At 44.4% G+C, this 23,311-nt stretch overlaps 1 protein-coding gene across 7 annotated transcripts in view; it reads left to right on the top strand.

Moving 5' to 3' along the window:
• The window catches only part of ATRNL1 (attractin like 1), a 1,033,288-nt gene that overhangs the window by 250,842 nt on the left and 759,135 nt on the right, over positions 1-23,311 (top strand). For 6 of the 7 annotated variants that reach the window (XM_019485923.2, XM_059730100.1, XM_059730101.1 and 3 more), the window contains exons 11-13: positions 98-182; positions 4,982-5,190; positions 13,455-13,573. In XM_019485923.2, coding sequence (XP_019341468.1) covers positions 98-182; positions 4,982-5,190; positions 13,455-13,573 — 413 coding nt within the window. Of the gene's footprint in view, positions 1-97; positions 183-4,981; positions 5,191-13,454; positions 13,574-15,368; positions 16,079-23,311 lie in introns of those variants that run through there. The other variant, XM_059730104.1, reaches the window with a different exon arrangement.

Genomic DNA, 23,311 nt, shown 5'->3' with positions numbered 1-23,311 from the left:
TTTGACTTAATTTTGGTATTTACATATGTAATATATTTTCCTCTAAAGTCTCTTGAAACTGTTACAGGAACTTACATGCTTTCCTTTTGTCTTTCAGCTTGTGATGAATGGAAAATTTTACCTAAACCTAATCTGCATCGAGATGTGAACAGATTTGGGCATACTGCCGTTGTCAGTAATGGGTAAATGAAGCATGTTTTAAACTGCTATGACTGTTTTTGCTGGAAGAAAAACTATGATGAAAGTTAAATTTACATAAGGCACAGTTCCGTGATGTACAATTGATGTTATTTATTAGCATGAATATTAGTCCTCAAGAACAGCTTTATATATGCTGGTCATTTGTGCAATAAATAATTTTTATGAAGTAGTTGAGAAGCATTGCAGCAAAGCCTGCGACCACAGGGGTGGCCGTGACACCTCCTGGTGGCTGTGTGGCCCCTGCCTGGCTCAGGTTCTAATGTAGCCCTCCCTTGTTCACTTGCCTGCCACACTTTAATCCTATTGAAAGTTATAAAAGGGAGGCTGCCCGTAGGCTCTGAGTGAGCCTGAGCCTCGTATTGATCTCCACTGTGCCTCTCCTGGGTCCCTGCAGTCACAGTCCTGCGCCCCCCCAGGTTAGTAGACACTCTCAGCCTGTTGGCACCTCTGCTGGGCACTGTGGCAAAGTGGGAACTCCCTGACTAGCCACAGTGCTAGACTCCTCACCTGCCCTTGGGCACGCCGCCCTCCTTTTTTTTCCTGCCATGCCTTGTTGTCTCATTGTTTCTTAATAAGGCAGGAGGCTGCCCTTCGGACACCCTGTTCTCCTGGGCCTAAGTATGCAGCTTCAACCATCCCTATACTGCATCCCAAGCCTTGCAAATGTTCCTAAGAGCTGAGCTCTGCTGTGGCCTGAGGCCAGGCTCAGCTCATCCCAGTGTTAGGCCTCTCGCTTTCTGCCCTATTACGGTCCAGACTCATACCACCTCCGTCTCACTGAGACCTCTCCCACTCCACCACTTCTCACATGGTCTCTCTCAGACTGCCCCTTTGAGGGGCCACTCTCATACCGCCCCTCCTTTTCCCGGGGCCACACTCACCCTGCCCTTGCCTGAAGGGTCCTGGGGCTTGTTTTCCTGCACTCCCCGGTCAGCAAGCGCGCGGCCTCTTGGGCCTCTCCCGTGACCCTCATCCGAGCGAGCACTGGGCGGTTTGCAGAACACTGGAGTGACTCTGCTTCTAGTCCTTCACCGGGTCGCTCACTCAGCTGCTCTGAATTAGGGGCTCCTGAATTGCCCCGTTGCTTACCCGTGGCACCTCCTCAGCCGTTCCACCCAATCAGCCTCTGGCCCACCTGTGGCCTCAGGCGCCCGAAGGCTTACCTGGACCTAACCTGGTCCCCATGTTAGCAGGGCCTACCCTCAAGCCCCCTGCTGACTGGGACCCACTTCACACACTTGCCTCACAGGATCTCATTTCAAGCCCCCTGTTCACAGGGCCTCACTACTCACCCCTCTCAGCATTCACATGTTGTAACTATATCCCGGCCCCTAACTCTGGCCTCTCTTCTTGGGCTCTGAGCCCCTCACTCTCACTGAGCTCTGTCCCCCACACTACGCACAATTGGGGCTCCTTGCCTCTTCACTAGGCTCCATGCCCTTTGCTAGGCTCTCCAGGCCTCCCAACTGCTGCTCTGGTGCAGGCTGTGAGGTGCCCCACTGCACCCCGCCCTACACCTCCACCTCCACTGAGGCCCATACTGTGCCTCCCTGCACTGGGGTCTGGGGTCACGCACATATCCCACAGGCTCAGGTGGCCGCAGCCATACCTGGCCCCACTCTCCACACTCCAGGGCCTTGCACCCCACATAGGCTCAGGTGGCCGCAGGCGTGCCTGGCCCCCAACTACCTCTGATGTTAATTGACCCACCTGAAGGTGGGGGCTGCGATTTAGGCACCCCTACTCACCTTCCACCGGGGTGGTAACTGGCCTGGTATTTCTGGGGGGCTGTTCTGCCACAAACAGCCCCACCAGGCCACCCATTCCTGGCAGGGTGCGGTTTTAGGTCATGCCCAGGACCAGGAGCCTCCTAGCCATTCCCATCAGCTCTTGCCTTTACCTGATGTTACCGGAGCATCAGCTCCAGCAGGAGATGTTGTTTCCTCGGTGCCAGGCAGCAAGTGCTGCCTCCAGCTCTGCTGGCCTGAATCTTAAAATGTCCGCTCATCAGAGCTGGGCTGCACCTGCCGGTTGCCTCTTCAGGCTCTTGAAGTGGCAGACACCGGAGGTTAGAATAGAAGGGGGTAACGTCCCCCTTACAATAGTTCCTGGGGGAGGTTACCCCTGCTGCTCTGCCAAAGCAGGCTCCCCTCAGAGCCTGTGAAATAGCTTAAGTGGCAAGCACCCCCAAAAGTGCTCTGCCACAGGCACCTACAGCCCTAAAGGATAATTGCATGGCTCCGATCATCCCCTACACCACACCCCAACTCTCACAGGTGTTACTGTAAAGATGTTTTCTCTCGTGGACTTTGGCCTCCTTGACCTCTGCCCCTTTACTCTGGCTAGGCCTTCTAGCCCAGGTCCATTGTGTTGGACCTGGCTTTGAGGTGCTAGCTCAGGTGTGGCTCTCTCAGGCACTGGGCCTCTGGCCCCTGCCTAGTTGCACCCCTCTCGGGCACTGGGCCCATTTGCCCCTATCTGGCTCTGTTGCCTTGCATTCTGCCCACTCGAGGCTCAACAGCTGCTCCAAACCTTGAGCCTGCCTCTGGCAGGTCTTAAGGTGATCGTGTGCCCCTCGGGAGCTAATGGGACCTCTGTATACTGCCCCTCCAATCCCAGCCTAAACTACCGGTGTATCTGCAATGTAAACAACAGGCCCCTGGGCTTATAACATGAGCATTAAGGGGAAGCAGTCCTCTGTTGCTTTAAGGGGGAAAACCTTCCCTCCACTCTAGTGCTGGTATACCTTCCAGGTCTGGGCTAGTCTCTTGAGCTCCCCAAGCCTCACTGGGGTCCCCCTGGTAAGATATAAGTCCATTGAGGAGCCCTGCTGCCTGCAGCTCTTCACCCTGTAGCTGCCAGGGAGAGACTAGCCTGCTTGCCTTCGCCCTCTTGGGCCCTCAGACCCCTGGTCCCGCATGCAGCCTCTCCTTTGGGTTCTCCCACATGCTGCCCCTCCTCTGGGCTCTCGGACCCCTGCTTCTTCACACAGCCCCTCTGGCAGCCACCTCAAACCCTCTAGTTTGAGTTTAGCATAAAGCAAAGGCTACTTTCCTGTAAAAGGTCTTCTTTCTCTGGCCAGGGAACTTGCCTCTGTTCCTAGGCCTGTAGAATTGTTTAGGTAAATCCCAGTCCCTTCAGGAACCCAGCTGCTGCTCTGCTGTCAGGTGCTTCTCACTTCACAGCTGCCAGGGAGAGAGTATCTGGCTTATATAGCTCCAGCCTGAGTCCTCTTCTGGTCAGGTGAGTCTCTCATTAGTCCCCTACGCCACCTGCAAGCAGCCTCCTAGGCTGCTAGCTCCTGTAAAAGAGCAGGCACCCCCTCAGTCCTCTGCTACAAGCATGTTTAGGTGAACACTTAAATCGACCGTCTGGTGGAACTTTTCCCACTGGAGTCAGTTACAGTGTGTTTGAAATTGAACATCAAGTATAGTCATCGCTTGGATATAACATGCAGTCTTTCTTTCAGTCAGTAACACTGTAGATGGCTGATTTTTTTTAAAAGTTAAACAGTTCTCAGAGGAATTTTCTTTATTGGGTGAAAGATAAGGTTTGCATGAAAAGTCAACGTGTACCAAGAGCTACTAGTGTCTGACTAGAATAACTGTTCCGTAACCCTTTTACAAAATGCATCTGTCACAGCCCCTTTGTAGAGATGCTCTTAGTGGAAGAAGCCCAGTGTGACTATTTTTGCAGATATCCTTGTAGCTGAGGGAGAGATACCTTGCATCTGTGCAAATAGCTTTGGCACCTGGTAGATCCCCTGAGATTTGGAGGGTGCAGCTGCCAAACTCCTTGTTTGTTCCCCACAGTTTTTGGGGTGTTGTACACACAGGGTGTATGGTGTGAATTAAAAACAAGCGGGAATCTTATCAGGGGATAAGGCACAATGTTGCATTTATTGGCACATAAAACACGCAACATAAAAAGAATAAACAGTAAGGTTATCTGCTTTACTCATTCCCACGCATATTCATTCATTTATTCATTTATACAAAAGAAACAAGCACTCACACACACAGATAGTTAGACAGTCCTGCAAAGGTTACAGTGTTACCAAGTGCTAAAGTCGCTTAGGTCAGTCTGGTGGCCAGCTAGACTAACCACAAGGGCTGGAGTCAGGTCTTGTTGAATGCAAAACATCCAATTCTATCTTCAGATCTTGTTATGTGAATTTGTGATGCGTCCCAGAGCCCTTTGCTTCCTATAGCTCCACCAAACTCCCTTCCATTTTGAGGGTACATGATGCCAGAGTAGTATGGATTGATTTTAATTCCAAGTCTTCTTTATTTTAAATGAGAAAGGAGGAAAGCGATGCTTTCAAAACCAAGTTGTCTTTTCTGATTGCTGCTTTCATTGAATCATATATTCATTGTCATCTGAGAAAAATACTCACCTGTTATCTTCTTTTACTTGTCCTTGGGATCTTCTGTCTAAGAGAAATGTTCTCTGTTCCTGTAGGCCATCTAGTCATATTGTTCTGGTTACTTCATTCCCAAGGACAGTACTCTTCCTTGAGCAATCTCTCTTCCTTCTTCCCATTCATTTTCTGTGCCACTCTATAATGTATCTTTAATTTGACTGAGCCTAAGCATACTCTATTAAGTTTCAGTTAGGGGTAACATAAAAAAACCCCAGTGAACCATTAGATTTACAAGGAAATAACTGACACGGTTTTAGAGAGATGTGAATGATATTTGTGTGTGCTATAGAAAGCAAGGTGATGTAAGTAATAACATTTTACTTCTAAAGTAGTTATATTCCTTTGCTTTTCTTATAGGTCCATGTATATATTTGGGGGATTTTCAAGTGTTCTTTTGAATGACATCCTTGTGTACAAGCCTCCAAACTGTGAAGCATTTAAAGATGAAGAACTATGTAAAAATGCTGGTCCAGGGATTAGATGTCTGTGGAACAAAAACCATTGTGAACCCTGGGAATATGGGCAAGCTAATAATGTCCTTAGAGCAAAGTGTCCCAAAAAATCAGGTGAGTAAGAGACTTATCTCCTGTTTGTGTTTTGCAGTGAATTATTCTTATACAGTGTTACAAATAAGTATAAGGATGAGAATGGTAACTATGAAAATGAGGATAGAGAGAGGTGGCAGCACAGTTATCAGTGTATGGTAGCTGAAGAAAAGCACTTGAATGAGGAATGCCAACAGATAGAAAATAGGGCTGCGTGAAGCTTTGGTAGCTGATTCAGTTTGGGAGAGATTTGGCCTGATTTGGGGACTGAATCTCTGAATCCAAATTGAATTGGGAGACCCATTAAAAGGTCCAAATTGAATCGGAAGCCTCCAAATCAGTTTGAAGATGCGGGCGGTCCATGCTCGCTGCTGCAGGGAGCTGGACCTGGGCTCTGTGCTGGTAAGTAGGGGATGGGGGGCTGGAGGAGGGGGGAGGGAACCACAGGGAGACTCCTACTCAACCCCATCCCCCGTCTGCTCGCCCAGCACCCCCATGGCTGCCTTGCCTGGCCCCAGTGTCCCGGCACTTTAAACGCCCTCCGCCCCAAAAAGCCCCGCATTAACCAGCTGCAACAGCAGCTATCAGGGCCTCTGGGGGCTTGTGACAGAACCCCATGGTGTGGTGTGGGGCAGTGGGAATCGCCTTTCTGCCTGGCACCTGCATGGCAGCTGTCACATTGTGTGGGTGCAGTGACGCTCAGCAGGGCACTGTGCACTATTCTATTCTGGAGCTGGGGCAGCTTCAGCAGTCACCCGGAGCCCAGCAGCACTCAGCCCGAGCAGCCCTAGCTCCCGGACAGCGTGCAGAGTCCAGCGGCACCCTGCTGAGCCGCACGAGTTGCTCAGGTGCCAGGTGGGGAGGGCTGATCCCTGCTGCCCCATGCTGTGTCTGTGTGGGGGGGGGGGGAGGGTTCTGCCATGAGCCCTCAGAGGTCCCAGTTGTCACTGCTGCAGCCAGTGAGTGCGGGGATTTTTTTTTTGCTACTTTTTTTTTTTTTTTAAGCGCTGGGACTCTGGTGCCAGGCAAGGCAGCCATGGCAGGGGGTGGGGTGTGTGTGGCTGGAGCCCTGCTTGCCGCCACCATGCCTGTGACGTCAACACTGCCTGTTCGATTCAGAGGAGATTTGGTGGCTGAATCTGAATTTGCCGGATCAAACTGGGACAGTGATTTGAATCGCCGAATCACTATTTGAACAGTGATTTGAATCACTATTCCCTCCGAATCATCCAAATCAAATACTTGCCGCTTCGCACAGGCGTAATAGAAAGTCACTAGACGATTCAAGAAGAAAAGGTGACTTGGTTGGAGAAAGAAGAGGAAAATGATCTTATCAATACCTTTTTGGGTAGAATTCAGGAGAGAGGATTAAAAAACTTTGAGTTTAGACAGGATAAATTTATAGCAATTAATATGAAAAAAAGTGGGGACTGAAAAAAGGTTTAATAAAGGAGGAAGTGAGTAGAATCTGAGTTTGAAGATATTAATGATTGAAAAATGGTAATGGGAATTAGAGACTATCGTGTGTAGACAAAATGAGAGGTGTGTGCGCACAACACTTTAAAGCGGGCTGAATGCTTTTGCACTGCTTTAATGGTGTTGGTGTTTGTATGCCTTGGTGACGTGTTGCGCATTAATTCCAGCCGCTGTAAGAAATTCGGTGGTGTAATGCATCTTAAATGACTTGGGGGTGCAGATTACTTTAGTTACTTTTAGTAATCTAAAACTCCTTTGAGGAGTTTTAGTTTGCTACCTCTACAGCTGCGGAGCGAAGCAGTGGGCTCTGTGCAGCTCAGGGACTTAGCAGGAAGCCCTGCAGGCAGTCTGGCAGCAGCCCAGGAAAGCAGGATCTGCCCAAAGTGACGAGCCTGATCTTTTTTCCTTCCCAAACTTTGGAGCCTGCCAGCCTGTCTGAGCTTTGCGCGGGACCCAGTGCTTCCCTCTGTGGCTCTGGTGCCCCTTGGGACTGCCCAAGCTGGGTACCTGCGGGCTGGTACTGCTGTGGCAGGGGGCTGCTGCTGCCACGGAGGGAAGCACCAGCTGCCCCACCCCCCCTCGCAGCCCAGGGACCACTCTGACCGCTGGCAGATCACCTTCCCACTCCCCACCAGAGAGGCAGGTAAGTCAGCAGAGTGTGTGCATGACACAGGGGTTTAATTAGCCCTAAATTGAAGCGGTGTTTTTTAAAACCCATTGTTTTAATTTAGGGCCCCCGTTTCGTCTACACACGTGAGAAGCATGGACACTAGTCATAGGTTACTCTGAAATGACAAGCCTAGTAGATGAGGATAGCAACAAAATAAAACTTGGGGAACATAACCAATATGGAGATTATTTCCTTTTGTAGAACGTACTGCCTTCTCCTCCCTTTCCTTCCAAAGAACAACCCTTATAAATTGGTTGTTAATCACATTTTGTTAGATTGTTATTATTATCAGTATTCATAATCTTACTGTCTAGCCTGGTACATCATTATAACAATTCTATGTGAAACACTGCAATGTGCTGCTTACAAAACTATAATAGTGATTAGAAAATGCTAAGAGTACACAGACTCTCTTAATTGTATTGTCACCTGTGTTCTGGTGAAAATTTGACCACTGAAGAAATATGAAGTGAGGGCATAGTATCAGGTTCATAAAACCATGGCTAGAAGGATAAGTTACAGATCTATGAATGAAATGGAAAAGTACTCAAACTGATTGTTAAGAATAAGTAGAGAAACCCAAATTTTCCTTTCAATTATACTAGCCTAAATCCAAAGTAACTCCCCTTATTTTAGTGTAGTTATTTTGGGTTTGCACTGATGAAATAAGGAAAGAATTTGGCCCAGTCTGTTTTAAAGTGTATTCTCCTCCACCATGTACTACACTGTGGTGTTTAAAAAAAAAAAAAAAATCTTCAAATTGTTCTGAGTCAGAGAAGCCATAATAGCAGCCAGAGCACAGATGGACCACACAAGTGTTTCCCAATGTGGCGGTTAGCAGCAAAGTAATTTCTGTATGCACAAGTAATAGATAGGAAGTGTCATTGGCTGAGGGAGCTCACAGATCTAAAAGGAGAATTGTGTAGGGGGATACATTACATTCACAGCTGGAAAAATACTGAAACAAACAAGCCCTTTTCAGATTTCATAATGAAGTATGCCAAAATGTGGGCCATAGTTTTTATCTGGTGAATATCTCTTTCGCATCATGATAACCATATTGATTTAAATAGTGAGTTATTATAAATTATTATTGTACATAACTTCTGAATAGCTCAACTTGTCACAAGTTAAGCTGTTTGTAAGACAGCTTTTTCTTGTAGTTAACGTGAACACAGATATGCAGCACAACACTAGATATCCAGTATGATACTCATTCTGTACATCTTCCTGTGCAGAACAGTACAAAACAGTTCACTCAATATTTTTTGTAAAGCGTGTCTATAAATACGTAGTATTAAATAAACTGCTGAACTACTTTAAATGTTTGTTTAACCATCACCAAATTAGCTATGCCTTTAAAATATATTGTGACCTACTTTGCCATTCAGTCAATTTTCTCCTGAATTGTCTCCCAATAGGATATGAAGTTGCAAATAGAGTATGATATGATGACTGCTGGGAAAAAAATGTTGGGTTACATGCAAAAATGTTGACTATGTAAAACTGTTCTGAAGAACTTTTCTTGTATTTTTCATATTTTGGTGGAAATCATTTCATAAGGGATATAGAGACTTCTCTTCTTTATTAAAAAATATGAACATTTAAGAGCAGCAAAAACTACAGAAATTAATCATCATAAATAGTTAAGTTTCAGATTGAAATTGATTCCATGGCAATTACATGGGCTTTAGGAGGAGTTATTTATTCAGTTTGTGGCTGGAAGGCATCTTGGAGGACATCTTCACTGCCAGGTGTAGTTTGACTATGCTTAACTTGCATCAGCAGCTTTGAATTCCACTCCAAGGTGGTAGTGGCTGCCTTGTGCCCAGTAGCAGAGTGGCTAGAATTTTCATCCAGGAGCTGGAAGTGCTGCGTTCTAGGCTGCAGTGATTTGAGCCCACTTCCCAGACAAGTGTCCTTACCACCAGCTTTTGGAGTAGGTTTGAGATGGGCACTCTCTATTCTGTTGAAGATAGGCAAATGGAATCCACGAGTGCATTTGTTATGGAGCTGTAAAGAAAGCATGCAAGAAGTCTGACTCTGCAGCTTGCTGTTTATGGCACTCCCCCGGGTAGAGGAATCTTTGGTTCCAATCTGCACTGCTAAGATTCATTCAGTTTTGTAACCAATGACTGTCTAACACAAAATGCAAAGAAAGACCTGGCAGCAGGAGCTAGAAACCAGGACACTGCCCCCCCATTCCCCTCCCTCCCGAAAATTTTCTTATTCAGCTGCAGAGTTATATTCGTTGTTTACTGTCCTTCTGACCCCTGAGTCTTGCCCTCTTGACTGCCCAGTAGACCACCTTCAACAGTAGGAAGGGAGGGTGATCCCACCCAGAGCTGGATGACTAGGGGAAATGGGAGATGGAATTTTAAGTTTCATTAGAGTTTTGAAGGTTTTAGAGCAGTAGTTCTCTACCTTTTTTGTACCAGGAACCATTTGTAAACATTAATGGCCAGTCCTGACCCTGTGCCCCTAACTCCCAACCTGATGCCCCCCATCCCCAGGCCCCAGTCCCTCAGTGTGTAGGGAGGGGGAAGGGGTGCCCAAGCAGCCCCTCGCAAGCTGGAACTCTGCCAGCCCTCAGGGGAAAAGCCAGAGTTTCCCACATTTTTCTCCTTTAATGGAGAATCTATTTTTGAAGTTTTTTGGTCTGTTTTAAAATTTTCCTTGAAATCCTTTCATATATTCTTGTGACCCACTTTTGGATTGCAACCCATGGGTTGAGAAACCCTGGTTTAGAATACTGATCTCTCATGTCCTGGCCAAGTGCTATAACTGAGAGGCTATTGAGCAGAAAGGGGCATCCCTATTACCATAACAACATGCCTATCCTCATAGATAAAGTGAATGGAGTGCCTGATGTGCAATGCGTGTCAGGTGCTATGTTCCTAACAGGTGCTTAGTGTTTCCTGTTGTTATCTTTGGGCTTTCTGAATTGTCATTTGGAGGATGCTACCTCTCCCCATTCTTTGTGCACAGAGCTTGGGTACTTAAATTTGAATTAATCTTAATCACCTCTTAACATATCTCCACTGAGTCTGAGGGACCTTAGACATCTAACTTGATCAAACTGAATTACTGCCACGGTGCAAGGTATCATGTGAAGGTTAAAGGAGTTGCTGTTATGGCCAATGCCTCTTCATTTTTGTCAGGTCCTTCCAGTTTATGGTGGGATGACACCCTCGGAAACCATGCTTTCACAGGGTATTTGATAGTATACAATGCAAGTCCCATCAGAAAAGGTTGACACAGTCAAAATTATCTTACAAAAAGAAATTCCTGAGGCTTTGTAGAAGAGCAATACTATAAAGAGCAGCTCTTTCCTAGCTGTGAAACGTTACCAATTAGCCATGCCCTCAAAACTAAAGAGTCCATACTGCACAGAAATTGCACATAGGTGGTGGTGTGGATAGATGGAAGATGACACTACTTTTGCTAAATTCCTTGCTAGTAAAAGATATTTCCCATTCTTTTTTGTCCTTTTGTCACAGGGCACTAAGATGTGCCTGCTCCTTGAAGGGCAGAAACTGTCAGCGAGAAGGCCCTAGGAGCTAGGCAGAAACCCCACAGGTGCAGGTTGCTGTGGCAGCAGGCTAATGGGGAAATTAGCCTGCACCTGCACCCAGTCAGCTCACCGGGAGAAGATAGGGCCCTGGGCACATAAAAGCCCCAAATCTGGGGCTAGAGGCGATCAGGTCTCTGGCAGCAGCCAGAGGGGAAGGAGTTCATACATAAAACCTCCACAGAGATGCTTGGCTGCCTGTCCGGCTGTGGGTAAGACTAACGGGCTATAGGAGCTTCTAAAGTACCTGGGGATAGGAGGCACACATTGCTGAGGGAGAAACTGGCCCTCTTAAAGGTGCAGTGTAGCCTCCAGTGTCATTGGTATTATTATTGTTAGGTTATAGCCCAGGGGCTCATATTTCTGTTGTTGTTTAATCCGGTGGACCAGGATGAGACTACTGAGGAGGAGGAGGCCTCACTAGGGGCACACTACCATACAGACCCCCAACGCCAGAGGGCACAGTGACAGGAGGTGAGAAGACCCCAGCACCAGAGAGCTCAGCAACAGGGCTGCAAAGAGCCCAGCACCATAGTTCATAGTTGGTAGGTTTGGAAGGGACCTGAGCAGATCTTCAAGTCCGACCCCCTGCCAAGGCAGGAGAAAGTACTGGGGTCAAACGATCCTAGCAAGGTGTTCGTCTAGGGTGCAGACAGACCTGCACAGAGCCCAGCTCCAGGGAAGGCACGTAGACAGGCGCCAAGGGCCTAGTGATGACAGGAAGCCAAGCTAGACTAAGGCCTCAGAGGGACAACATTTGAATACCACCTACGAGGCATGGGACATGATAAAGGGGCATTTTTGGAGCCACGCATCTGGCCCATAAGGCTCAGGGTGTCTCAAGAGGCACGGACTTGGAGTAAGTCCTGGCAAGGGATCCAAAGGCAGCCGGATCTAGTGAGGTTCAGCAGGACTGTGACCACGCAATCTCATGCGCAGCCTTCCAACTTATTATTTCAAACAATAAGATGTGGCAGGCGAGACTAGAAGGTGCCTGCAGGACGCTGCTAGCACAGTTACAAGGCCGTTACAGGACATCACGGCTGTTTCTAGGGTCCCCACCCTGTGACACCGTTTAACAGCAGAGAGAAGATGCATTTAAGCATGAGAGTCTGTGTTGAAGAAAACTTGTCTTAAATATTTAATATGACCTTTATCCTTAAGGTTTTTTTTTTCCTTTGTGAAAGAGTAGGTCTTTTTACTTGAGATTAACAATATTCTCCTCATGTGTGTCCTTGGGGCCCATTTTCCCCATCCCACTGACTTCAAATCTTTCAGTGGGCATTGTCTGGATTTTCTTCTTTCCCCTAGAGAGCTCTGCACTTCATGGGTTTCATTCCCATTCCTGGATGGCATGGTGTGGGAGTTCTCCCCTTTAGCTATTCATTGTGTGCTTGTGTTTTACAAAGATGAAGGCGGAGATGTGGCCTTACATATTTGAAAATTAATAAAGAGATCATATATCTAAATTAAATGCTTTAATAAACCAACCAAGTTTCTTCACATCTTATGAAGAAACAGGATACCGTGTATCCTATTAAGATGTTCTTTTGAATTTTCTTTGGAAGTCAGACAACAAGCTTTTGATCAAAGGCAGTGCCATTTAAGTCTTGTTCTCTCTTAAAAATGCAAGTTGGATAAACTTTTGAGATAAATTCAAGTTCCTCTAGTTTGAAAAGCTTTTGCTGAACGGCAGAGTTTTTAACTTATGGAATGGGATAAAAAGTTAAAGATCACATTTGCTTTTGGATATTCACTTTGGAAGCAAAGGAGAATTGGTCAGTGGTCAAGTATTCAGTCTGATTGCAAAACAAAAAAGAAAAGGAGTCTTCTTCAGTAAATGACACAAAAGGATATATATTAGAATAATATGTATTAGAATAATAGGTGGTGGTTATTTAACATTTATAATAATTTAGCTAAGAAGGGCATATAAATAAAATCATATTGAGGGATATACTTCATATTGAACATTTAATGAAATGTACATTGCAAATGTAAGAAGCAGACTCACTTAAATTTGACAGGTTCACTTCTGTACCCTTCTGTGTGGGTGATCCTTCAAAATCATGTCAATTTACTAAACAATACTGATCAATACTGGTCATATAAAATTAATGTAGTAAGCATTAGTATTTATTTTTCTGTCTGCTAGAAATAGGATTTTTTTCACTTCTTATGATCCCTGCTTGCATAATAACCTACTACTTTTCTTCAAAAATTTACTTAGTTTTTTTAAAATTTATTTTTAAATACATTAACAAGAAATAGAATAAAAGACTAGTAACATTTTGTTTGATATGCATACTGTTCTAAAATTGACCTGTGTGTTACTAAGCAAGTAGTGTTTCTTGACCTAGTCAGGTCTTAAGAAGTTTCAAAGAATTTAAACAGTGTGTAATAACATTAATTGAATATTGCTGATTTCCTATTAAGTAACTTTCTCATTTCAAATTGAAGGTCATGTTTACGAAGAAAAATGACAGCTGTTATCCCAAGTAGTTGTTAAAAAGTGGCAACTTTCTTCTTCCTCTTCATGTTTCTTTTTGTCGCCTGTTTGTATTACAGCTGCTGCTGATGATAGATGTTACAAATATGCAGACTGTGCTAGCTGTTCTGCCAATACAAATGGGTGCCAATGGTGTGATGACAAGAAGTGCATTTCAGCAAACAGTAACTGCAGTATGGTGAGCATTTGCCAGTAGCTAAATACATAGTTAATATTTTTTCTTTATAACCATTAGCTTATTATTTAATGCCATTTTATAAAATGTCACATTACATTTTCAGGCATTTGAAATATAAAATAAATCACACTTTCATACATTGTAGAGTTGATATAAATGCAAAACATCTGAAAACTGACACTTGTGGTTTCATATATTTGATTTCTGCCATCCTTCAACTGAATAACTTCGTATGCTACCCCTAACCTTGCCAAGACATTTTAGGCTCTTATTTGATAAATATAAAGGTGACAATAATAGTGATAATGGCTAGGATTTTTAAAGGAGCCTCGGGGGAGAAACACCTGTGTTCTATTGTATTTTTGCAGGGGAGGTGGAGGGTCTGTCTCTAAGAAGCTGTTTTTAAAAATGCCAGCCAGATAACACAGCAGTTTTAGCATTATAGCTTGTTGTTTACAGCAGAAATCATACACAATCATGGTATGTGATAACTTAACATGGATCGGTTTTTATGAAATGCATAAGAGAGATTCTGACAACTCTATCTATCTATCTATCTATCTATCTATCTATCTATCTATCTATCTATCTATCTATCTATCTATCTATCTATCTATCTATCTATCTATCTATCTATCTATCTATCTATCTATCTATCACAGTGTCTTGGTGTTTTTCACAGACTGATAAGCATTATTACTTCAGAAAAAATAAAGCACAGTGTTGTTGCATGATTGCTTGGGGAACAAGACCTAGTCTCTTGATTATTTAACTGTATTTGTTCCTCTATCTTTTTTCTTAAAAGGCATCTGTATGATGTATGGGTACTCATTTACGGAATGATGTCTTCTAAACTAAAAAAAGACATAAAAATCCATAAACTTATCACATTGTAGTATGTTACAGAACACATTTAAAACATTATTAGTGTATGTTAAAAATCATAGCTGTGTAGAGATTGAAGCAACGGTAGGACCTAGCACATAGTAGCTACATAGAACATAGTTGGTGTTTGTTGGTGCAATCTAGAACATGCAGTCAGTCATGTAGTTTCTTAGCTTGGGATAAAGGTGGGGTTTGGTACGGAGCTGTGGGCTGGTAAAACATTATTAGACAATGGTTTAGAATGTAATGTACAAATGCTAGGGTGGGGAAAAAGTTAAAGGCATTAAAAGCCTTGGTCAGTTGGTGGCACATGAGAGAGGTTTTCAGTTGGTTTCTTCTGACTTGCTTTTGGTTGGTGGTCTCATGAAGCTGTCTTCATATTAGCGGTGGCCCATAATGTGTTCAATGTAGATATCTCAACACCATTGGATGGTATTAAGTAACATGAGGCGTCTCATCAGTTTTGCATAGTGGCAGGGTACTCTAGGCTCACAGGACACTCTAATTGCTGAAGTCCCATGCTTCAAGTGCTCCAGCAATCAGTGACTGCACCATCATATCATTCCCCTTCTCCCTGTGGGTATTGGGTAGTGATCTGTATTTGATCAGCTGTTGCTCCTGGGCTTCAGGGAAAGATTGCCACCAGTTCTCAAAGAGGATGGTCATGCTGATCATCAGGACCTTTTTGTTGTCCTCATCCATTACCACAATGTCTGAATGCACCTGGCTGTTGCAGCCTAGCATGGCATGATTCACAGCTATTGTCCTATCACTGAGATGGCTTTCACCAGCTGATGATGATAATATTGTGACAGAGTTGCCACACTCCTATGCTGGCCTTACAGCCACATAGGACATGGGGCAGGTCTTGTCCATGTAACTGCACCTCTTGTCTTGGTTTCTGTAACAGATGGTACTGTTGAGCAGGAGGCAGTTGAGATGGATGCAATGGATGAAGTGCCAGTGTGCAAAGTGCATGAAGTGGCTGCTAGCATCCCAGTTTCAGATGACTTTGAAGACTTCGTCCTGGCTGGGTTTTGCCTTAAGGTTGTCACTGTAGTTGACCTGCATTGCATCCTCCAGGAGCCTCTCCAAGTAGGTTTTGATGCAATGGGGTGATGGTGATGTGGGTGGCTGATGGGGCTGGGAGCCCCATCTCCTGCTGCTCCTTGCACCATGTCCAGAAGCACTTCCTGATGCACTTCCTGAGGTGCTGTGTAGCATCATATACTTGGCTACAAAGTGAGGCAGAGTCCTTGCCATGTTGCCCTAACTTTCCCTCTAGTCATTTACTCAGGAACATGATTGGGTCCTTGTTGGATGGCAGCCTGGTGATCCTCCTCTTGGCGGTTGGTGATGCTGCTTTCCAGGTTGTCGGGGCAGGTCAGGAGGTAGAAGGCATGGGTGACTACTGAAAGGCACAGGGTTCTCCCATGTGAGGCATGTTGGCACTCCCCCGCCAGTAGAGGATGTGCAGGATCTTGTTGCTGGTCTGTAGTGGCAGGTTCATTTACCTTTTGAAGAGCTGCTTGATTTCACCACCCGCTTTCTTGAGAAGCATCTTGAGGACTACACTTGATCTTAACCGAAAAGGCCAAGAGAGTTGGCTGACAAGAGTCAAGAGCAGTAGCATTTGAAAATGCAAGACTTTTTGGAATCTTCACTATCAGTTGGAGATTGAAGAAGATGAATGTATTTATGATAAATATTAAAATCTTAACAATTTTATGACAGTCTCCTGAGTGCTATTATTTGTATAAACCCTTATTTCTTATACATCTTTCCTCCCCTAATTTCACAGGCTTTTAAAATAAGAATACATTCAAGGGGAGGAGGGGGGTGGGGGAGGAAAACATTAATGCCTGCTGTGTTTTTAATTTGCCTGCTACTGAAGCCTCCTATTACTCCACTTTTCACCATACAGGCAAACACTATTAACAGCATAGTGCAAACTTATGTTATCAGTAAAAGTAATTTTCAGGATGTTTAAAATGTACAATTTATGATTGCTTTACAGAGCTACTAACATGTAGCAGTGATTTTACAATACAGTAAAAGTGCATTGAGATGCTCTAAAAACATGTATGTCAGAGTTGTGAGCATATATTTACTTCCCTTGAGATTATGAAGTTCCTTAAGATCGCACAAATCATTTATTTAAAAAAATGCAAATCTCTGGCTGTTTAAAAAAAAAAAGAGGGAAAAGAAAAATAGCAAAGTCAGGAGCCCATGTGATTACATAAGGCTTTTGCTCGAAGTTCTGAGGGTAGAAATAAGTTGCTGGAAATAAAGGGGTGGAACAAAGAAGCTTCGTTTTAAGGCTTGTTTGCTAGATGACAGAATAATAATGGTAATTTGTACTTTTCAACCTTTAGTCTTCAAAGGAGAGAGCATAATTTTCAAATTATATTGCAAATGGCAAAATTGAGATTCTGAGATAGTGAGTTATCTCATCACTGAGCTACTGCTTTACAGACCTGTGAATAATATCTAGGCCAGCATTTCTCAACCTGTGGGTCACACGAATATATAAAAGAGCCATGACCAAACTTAAAAAGTGGATCAGCAAACTTAAAAAATGTATTCTCCTTTACAGGAGAAAAAGGTGGGAAACCATGGGGTTTCCCTTGCAAGCTGGCTGAGTTTCAGTCTGTGAGGGGCTGCTTGGAGGCCCCCCATGCTTCACACCTGCCCTGCCCCAGCCACCTACCCGCTTCCCCACACACTGAGGAGTGTGTGTGTGTGGTGGGGGGGCAGTGGGTCAGGACTGGCCATTGATGTTTACAAATGGGTTGTGGTACAAAAAAGGTTGAGAACCACTGATCTAGGCCGTCACAATACTGTAGGGCTCCTACATGCATGCAGGGAGGCTGCTCCGATGCACTATAATTCCAGCGTGTCGGAGCAGACTTGGTTTATCGAATCTGCTGGAGCGTGGTAATTACCGTGCTCCAGCAGACTCCAGCATCACGTGTATCAGTGTCCTTGCACTGAACAATGGTGGCGGGGCACTTCAAACTAAAGCTAGTTTGATAAGCTTTAGTTCAAAGTGTCCCTCCACCATTTTTCAGTGCGGGGATGCTGATACACGTGATCTTTGGGTGTTTTTAATTAGTGCGGTTCTCGGAGCTGTGCTAATTAAAGCACCCCTGCTTCCCAGAGCATGTTTATAAATGCCCTCAGTTACTAGGTAGCATTGCCTACAAAATTAGTCAAAAGGCATAAATGGCACAATAGTAACTTTGAAAAAATGTAACTCTGCCTAATAGCTTTGAATCATCTGGCAATCCTTTTGCTCACAGCAGTGGTCTCTGATGGTACAGTGCTTCTATTTAGGGTACAAACAGATGTTGTTTGTGTTGCAGCATCAGCTGTCCCAACACAGCTGATCCAACTGATCAGCAGAAACAGACATCGCTGGAGCTGTTGTCCCACAGGATTGGGCCCTTACCACTCCTGAGTCTTCAGGGGCCTGATCCTGTGGGACAATGGTCCTGGGTACCACCCTCCAAATGTGAGGTATACTTCTGCAAGTGGGAGAACGCCCCCCTTGCTTGCAGACTCTGGCACTAGGAATCCACCTGCAGGAGATTCTCAGGATGCATGTTTCCTGCTGCCATGCCCTGACCCAAGAAGTGCAAGCGAGGGAATCCCCATAGCAGTTCCCCCACTTGCAGACACAGGTATCCCCCCTGAAGTAGAGGGTTCTTCCTCCCACTCCCATCTCATTTAGTGTAGGAGAAAGAAAAACTAACCTCAGAATATTAACTGATAAAGGCTTAAGTACAGGGTCTTGGAACAAGAATAGACTGACCTCTACCTTCCTAAATAGAAGCGTAGTACCCATAGCGTATGGGTACTATGCTTGATATATATTGATGGTATATATTGCTGCATCCTTGACAGAAACCAACTATTTGGGGAAGGTCTTAAACCTTGCTAAGCAGGTCTGCTATATTTGGTTATCGCTGGGTCATAAGCAGGGATATGGGTTTTCTGTTTCCTAGGAAAAACAGAAAAAATGTGGATTTCCCCTTCACCGAAGAAAACTTGGATTTTTCATTTTAACAGAGAAACATGCAGATTTTGTGCTTTTGCAAAGAGCTCCCTGCAGGCTGGCAGAGTTCCAGCTTGCAAGGGGCTGGGGGGAGCGGAGGGGGGTGATTAGGCAGGGGGCACCATGTGCCTATATATGCACATGGCCACCAGGTAGCCTGGAGACCAGCTCCCGCAAGAGGGACCTGACGCAGCAGGGCAGAGTGGGGCCAGGTGGGAAAGCTTGCCGCTGCTGGGAGCCCCACATCACCCTGGCAAGGTGCCCCCTGCCCATCCCACAGCAGCGGAGGTGGTGGCATCGGGTTGTGCCCCTTGCTGCTGAGGGGTGGGCAGGGGGTGTGTCACCAGGGCAGCGCGGAGCTTGCAGTGGCAAGGAGCTTCCCTGCTGCTGTGGCGGGGAGTGAGGGGTGCCGGCAGCGCTTGGCAGGCTGTGGCTTGGGAGTGAGGGGTCTGGAGCTGCATTCTGTGAGCAAAGGGGGCAAGGGTAGTTCTGATTTTTTCCATGGTAAAAACCCCCAAATCAAATACCAAAATTCATAAATATTTAGAATTTATTATAGATATTGAGGCACTGTTAGGCTTTCAAATTGTTTAAAATTGTAAATATTTCAATAAAACTTTGCGTCCAATTGATACCTATATATATAATGGTGTTTCATTTTAATTGTGGTTTTTTGGGTTTTTATCACAGAAGTTGCTACTTTTTTATCAGAGAAAACCAGGATCCCTGATCAAATGGGATTTAGCAAATCAATAATCTGAACCATTCCCCTCCTGCTTTTGCCCCCCCTTCCCCAAGTCATGAACAGGGAAGATGTGAGATAATTGGAATAAAAGACATACTTGGTCTCAGTTTTTTAGAGGGAGAGAAAAACTAGTCTTTGCAGTTACCATTTGGTAAATGTAGTGTTGACTTGTCGAGAAATAATGGAATGGATATTGAAAACGGTGATCTTTTAAGCACCACCAAGGTATCCGTCGTTCCTTTGTTCCAGTCGTACATTGTGCTCTGACTGTCCATTGTGTTGTCTGGGGCTTCAGCATATAGTTTTTCAGATCCTGACTGCACTACTCTTTTATGTTGTCTAGTCACTTCCTGAACAGTCTGCCTCTTGATCTCCTGGTCTGCTGCCTTATATCAGGTTGCAGAGAGTGGTTTTCAGCAATCAGTCGTCCTTTATGTGGCAGAGATGTCCAAGCAGTGGGCATTTCCTCCTTGTTGTAACAATAATTTTCACCCTGATTCTTTTTCTGATCATCTAATTTATGATGGAATCCAGCTGGCTGTAAGTAGTGATCTGTAATATTTCATTTCTGAGGCCAGCCATCTGTAATATTCATATCTGAGGCCAATTGCCTTGGTATAATGGTCTTCTTGAAGGGTCTGTGCGTCTGCCACATAGAGCAGGATAGAGAAAGCACACATTTTCCACAGTCTGATTTTTGTTTCTATAACTATTCCTTTGTCTTTTCATATCAGCTTTGAGTCATCTCAGGCTCCTTTTATGAACTGTAATCTCACTATAACTTTAGAGCCATCATTTCCAGATAGACAAAGCAGACAAATGCTTATTGTCCATCTTGATGCTGCCTGCTTTACTGCCTGCCTGGTACTTTTCTTTTCTTTTCCATAAGACCATTTTTCCCTTGACATGACTTCAGAACATCCCTCAGCTGAATTTGCCATATTAAATCAAATGACGTTCTGAACTTGGTACGGCTGTTGAAAACATTCCTCCCTGAACTTGCCCATGATTGGCATCAGACACAGGATTTGCCATACCATCACTGAAAACTGGCATGCTCTTCAGATGGGTGTTCTTTTGTCTACACTTTGAATCTTTTGAATCTTTAACTTTGGTGGGTCATCAAGATCACCCTGTTGTTTACACAGTCCTGCAGATGCTCACTTTTCCTGGGTGTTGTCATTATGACATGACATTCCTTACTTTTCAAGGATTATTTCTTCTTTCCGGATAGTGTTGAAAAACACACACAGTTGCCACATCAGACCATTAGCTCCTGATATGATTATCTCTCTTGGTATGAAATGCACTCCTACATTCTTTGGGTTCTTTTCAGCCTTTTAGTACTCTCTCAACCCCTACCAGCAAGGAATTATCCTGGTTGTCCACGTCCTGGTCAGACATTGATACATTTTCCAGACTTTTGAGCACCCCCTTGTCTTTCAATCCATATAAAAAGCCCAGATAATAGTTGATCCACCTCTTTGAGAGGTTATTTTCTTCTGAGAGTAGTCTTGTCTTTGATGGTACAGCATTTAGGCTGTTGCATCTTCCTGATTATTCTAAGTTGAATGCCTCCTTTTCATTTGGAGTCTTTTAGGAATTTTTCAGTGCTTTGGCAATTCTTTTTGAGCCAGTTCTTCTTGTCTATTTTATCTGCTCTCTTTTTTTTTGGAGAACTTCTGGCATGCCTGTATGTGAGCATTCAATTCTGTCATCTTGTCTTTGACTTTCCTCTTTCCACTGACAAGTGTCTTCCAATATTAATGGCATTCTAATTGCCTTCTTGCTTAGTAGTACAGGAGTGACCAAGATATGGCCCATGGGCTGGATCTGGCCCATTGAGCTGTGTCATCTGGACTGCAGGGCTCCCAATGGGTCTGAAAATCTGGCAGCAGGGGAGTGATAGCAGTGAAGCTGCGACAATGCTGCCACTGATTGTCTTGTCACCAAATTTACAGACCTACGGTGAGCCCTGTGGGCCAGATAACGTATCAGCAGATGTTGGCTCAAGCCTCTGTGGACCTACCTCATGCCACTCTTTTTTTTGTCTCAGCAGGCAGATGAGTGGAGCACCACTTCTTAGTATATCTATGGTGTAGCAGGTTTGCTTAACTTCTTGTCCATTTTTTTGTTTGTTCTGGGGTAAGTCCTGTAAGCTCTTGGCTGAACCCTGTCTTTTATGCTTTCTTCTTGCCTTATACTTTTCTAGTGTTTCCATATTGTATGACAGGCCTTGCAGCTTATTCTTCTCCCATAATTGCTTAAATTGATGCCAAATGTTGCATAGAACCAAGGTGGTAATCTGCTGAGACATCAGCTTCAAGGAAACTCTGGCGCTAATATATTTCATCTGCTTATTATTTATTTATCATGACAAAGTCAGTTGTGTTCTTGTCAATGCCATTTGGAGTTTCTGAAGTCCATTTCCTTTTAAGTTTGTGCTTGAACTTGGAATTGCTTATGCAGAGCTTCTAAAATCTCACAAAGTATAGCAGCACCTGTTTGTCTAATTCATTTCTAGCACCATATCCAAAATTCTCCATGATATCTTGCCATCCAGTGTTATCACTGATTTAGAGATTCCGGTCGCTGTTCCCTACAAAAATGTCTTTTTTTTTTTTGTTGCATTTACGCATTTGTAAACAGTCATAGAATTGCTCAGTTGCCTCTTTCTCACTGTCTGTTATAAGAGTATAGGTAGACCTCGATAATGATGAGAGTAAAAGGTTAACCTCTGATCCTCAAGTTGACTGATGTCTAGTCAATCAGCACTTTTCTGGCCCTTTAGCATCAAGCTAAAACCTCTTTTGTGCTTCCTGTCAACAGCAGAGAATTATGACCCTACTGTCTGAAATCGTTCCTTATCTCTGCCAATCTAAAATCTGAGAAGCCTAGAATATTTTGGTGGTGGTACCTTTCTAATGCATTCATTAGCAGGGATGTTTTACCAATCTGAAAAAAGTCATCTTCCAGTCTAAATCCTAATAGTCAGGGGTTCCTTTGTGGATGTCAACAACCTTTTCTTCTCTGTTGCATTTTTCAGTGTCAGAAGCTGACATGAGAGCCTGGGGAGTCGCACAGAGCCATGTTTTGCCCAGCTAAGTTTCCCTCCACCTCCTTTTTATTTATTTATGCCTTTATTTGTTTAAATTTTTCATGACTTGAGTCTTCAGCTTGGTTGGAATCACCATCACTAACATCCTATCCACCGCTTCCCTCAAAGAGAAGATGGTGTGAGAAATTTCTGCCATTCCCTTGCATCCTAATACAACACATGTGTATATTGTGGTCTTTGTGCTCATAGATATATTTTAACTGTATCCTAACTGTAGGTCAAGCAGCTATGGTCTATCAGGGAATGGCTGCCTAACTTGTTACAATGCAACATTCTATCATGCCCCACATCTACACCATGTCTGATCTTATTATAAGAAGCAACGTAGCTGCTTGGGTTGTATATCCTGTAATTCATAGTATAATAACCTACTAACTGTGAGGATGGTTAGTACTAGCACAGATGTACCTAGAGATGTTGTAGAACCTCCATTATTGGAAAATGTTAAGTGCAGCAACACAAACAAATGTTTGGGATGGTTTAAATAGGGATGATGTCTTGATCAAGAGGTTGGACTACATGATTTCCAGAGGTCTCTTTTCGCCTTATTTTTCTGTGATTCTTTTTATTCACTGCAAAGCTCTTTGCTTACATGCCTAAGGGCTTGAGGGGCAGTTTTTTTAACCACTTTAAAATTTGTGGGAGGAAGTGGTCTAGACTCTAGACCCAGGAAATTCAGTTTCTTACAGTGTATACGATGATGTATTATTTGCCTACATGTAACAGGGAGTCAGAGGGCTCCTGGTACTTTGAGGCTGCTGTAGTGGGCTGAGCCATCTCTGGGAGGGCTAGCTGCTAGGAAGCAGACTAACTTCTACTAAGCTTGCTGCCAGCAAGCAGGCAGAGAAGTACGCTGTGCAGGCATCTAGGCAGTTTAAAAGTATAGCCACACATGGCTGAGCTAAGACACAGTAAGAAAAGGCAGATTGGTCA

Source organism: Alligator mississippiensis, chromosome 6 (genome assembly GCF_030867095.1).
Source record: "Alligator mississippiensis isolate rAllMis1 chromosome 6, rAllMis1, whole genome shotgun sequence".
NCBI lineage: Eukaryota > Metazoa > Chordata > Crocodylia > Alligatoridae > Alligator > Alligator mississippiensis.
This window is presented reverse-complemented; position numbering and strand designations above follow the sequence as displayed.